Raw genomic sequence first — 3,172 nt, 5'->3', positions numbered from 1 at the left:
ATTTATGACTAGTATTATATACCAGTTCACAACTCAGATTGACATATTCATACCCACGTACATATTTCCCTCTTTAAAAATATTTCTTATCAGACAGTTGCTTCGGAAAATACACATTATTTTGTCCATGTAATTTCCTATTGTGTTGCTATTTATTTAAACAAATACTTCTAAACACTTAGCCAGAGAAATTCAATTATTCTTAACAAGACTTCATTTTCAGGCAAGTAAAACACTGAATAGTTTTGTAGGCAAATCTTCATAGTGCATATTACATTCTTGAGACATAGAATGGAAGATTAGGGACTCTGCTTCAATATTTTCCATAAAGCAGCTTTTACTTCCTGGTTTCTCAAACTGTAGATGAAAGGATTTAACATGGGGATCACCATTGTATAAAACACTGAAACCATCTGATTTCTTGCTTGGGATCCTCGTCGAGAGGGCTGCAAGTATGTGTACATAGTTGTTCCATAGTACAGGCCAACAGCAATCATGTGGGAAGCACAGGTAGAGAAAGCTTTTTGTTTGCCAGAATCTGAAGGAATTCTCAGGATAGTCATTAGGACAGATATGTAGGAGACAAGGATCACCACAATGGAGGGGACCAGGGTGAATCCCCCACAGCCAACAACCAGTATCCGAGTGACCCAGGGGTCTGAGCAAGCTAGTGCCAACAGTGGAGGGATATCACAGAAGAAGTGGGGAAGTACACGTGGTTGACAGAATGACAGTTGTGTGATGGAAGCTGTCACAGAAACCATGTTAACTAACCCCCCAAAGTAGCATCCTGCTACCCAGAGGAGACAACGGACTCTAGACATGGTGACATGGTAGAGCAATGGGTGACAGATGGCAGTATATCGGTCATAGGCCATGGAAGCCAAAAGATTGCATTCAGCAGAGGCAAAGATAATGAACAAGCCCATTTGAGTCATGCATCCAAGGAAAGAAACAGCCTGCAACTTAGATAACAAATTTGCTAAAGTCTTTGGGATAGTGATGGAAGAGAAACAGACATCAAGAAGGGACAGATTAGAGAGAAAAAAGTACATGGGAGTATGAAGGCAAGGACTGGCTCTGATAAGGATCACCAGGCCTAGATTCCCCAACATAGTGACAGTATAAACAATAAGGAAGACTCCAAATAGCAGGACCCTAAGCTGAGGGTTGTCTGTCATGCCAAGAAGAATGAAGTCCATTGCCATAGATGAATTCTTCATCAACCCAAGCTGGATATTATTCTTGACTAGTTAAGAGCTCTGTAGACATGCTTTAAGTGAGGAAATAATGGAAAACTAGATGATATGGATAACTCAATCGCATTCAAAACGCATAAACCCACAATACTCTCCAACCCTTCCCCTCATCTATATTCTCACATTAAATGCCTTCCCAAATAGTATCATCATTTCCCAAACACAACATTGAGACAGTAAAGATAGGAGTAAAAAGGGGGAAGAAGAAAAATAAGTAAAGAAAATTCAGAAAGTAAAAGGAACACAGATTAGGAAGGGAATAAAGGTCTAGGATGTAAAAAGCCCTTAATATTTGTTGAAGGAATGAATGATGGAGGGAGAAAGAAATCAGGTGTCATCAAGAGATGTTCTTCACTGATATAGGGCTACAGGCTAAGAAAATTCAGGGGCAAGGAATTCTATCTCACTCTCCCTCACTTTCCAAATCAAGCCCAAGGAATTATTGCAGATAAGGTAACAAGAGGGTAAACATGTCAACTGATTTCGTCACGACAGACAAGTCTCCCCCTTCAGTTTTTGTGACATAATTTCTGAAACAGTGAAAGTCATCAATACTTACTATTCTGTTTGATGAGCAGAGGGTTTTCTGGGACCTCGATCAATTCTTCACCAAAGATTGTTGTAGAATTGGAAGGTTTCTAAGTGACCATCAGAAACCTAATTCAAGTCTGAAGGTACCATTTGGATCCTGTGAAAGAGCAACCAAAGGATTCATGCAGCTCCTAGCTGATCATCACCTTACTAATTCCTTTAGCCATGCTTGGGGCAAAAGTAATGCAGCTGTGCAAAACTAATGATGAATCCCACAAATATTTGTCGGTCAGATCTATCTGAGCAAAGGACCATGTCACAAAATGGTTGGAGTCATATGACACTGAGGCTGAGTGCATGGACTCTATGTCTCTCTATTGTAGTCACAGGATATCTCTAATACTGGCTGGCTGTCTCATGCAACTGCCTGGATCTTGTCCTGGATGAAGCACCAGGCAAAAGAAAGGATAAATCCATGCAGATCCATCTCCATTTTATAGAATCTGAACAAATCAGAGTCCCTGTGGTTCACTGGATGGTCATCAGTGAGAGGTGTCTTGAAGGGATTCCTGTATTTGGTGAGAGGCTGGGCAAGGAGACCTTGGACGGCTCTCTCAACTTTGATTAAAAAGAATTACAGGTGTAAAAATAAGACATGTGTGATTCAATTTACCAGAAAACACATGTTCTTTATTTGGTGTAGTAGCTAAGATATCTGATTCTGGAACCATATGGACCTATTTGAATCCTGGTTTAAGAGATCACTGGTTCTGAGACTTAGGATTTAACCTACCTGAGTTTAGTTTACTAATCTGTAAAAGAAGGACACTAATAGGACCTATGTCATGGGGCAATAGTAAAAATTAAATGAAATATTGTAAGTAAAACATTTGGTATATATTAGGTACTCCCTGAATTCCTTCTTCATTCCTTCATTATCACTGATAGTGATATGAATCACTATCATATTCATGATATGAATATATATTTATTACTTGTTTTTTCCTCTCCATTTCACCAAATTGAAGTGGATGTATTGTGTATGTATGCTATTACCATTTTGGATTAACAGCAGTGAAGTCTAGAAATATGACGCTCGTTCTCCACTCTAACCATCCCTCAGAAAACACACACATGCATACACACACACACACACACACACACACATACACACACACACAGTTTGACCAGAGCAGATGTAAGAGGTATCTTTTACTTGTACTAATAATTCACTCCTATGGTTCTACCCAAACTGTTGGAATTAACTGCTGTTGCTGCTGCTGCTGCTCAGCACAGCAGCCTGCCCAGGGAAACATTCGACAACTTATACCTCCAAATAGGAAGACTGGAAGAGAAAATACTGGGCTGATTGCACATAATGT

The 3,172-nt window shown here is 39.7% G+C and overlaps 1 protein-coding gene across 1 annotated transcript; it reads right to left on the bottom strand.

The window, feature by feature from the left end:
- Positions 1–299: 299 nt before the first annotated feature.
- LOC144230753 (olfactory receptor 5J3-like) lies at positions 300–1,223 on the bottom strand. Its single transcript, XM_077763083.1, has one exon. The coding sequence runs from the start codon at positions 1,221–1,223 to the stop codon at positions 300–302; it is 924 nt and encodes a 307-aa protein (XP_077619209.1).
- Positions 1,224–3,172: the final 1,949 nt, after the last annotated feature.

This window comes from Crocuta crocuta, unplaced genomic scaffold (assembly GCF_008692635.1).
Source record: "Crocuta crocuta isolate KB4526 unplaced genomic scaffold, BGI_CrCroc_1.0 scaffold1871, whole genome shotgun sequence".
Classification (NCBI taxonomy): domain Eukaryota; kingdom Metazoa; phylum Chordata; class Mammalia; order Carnivora; family Hyaenidae; genus Crocuta; species Crocuta crocuta.
This window is presented reverse-complemented; position numbering and strand designations above follow the sequence as displayed.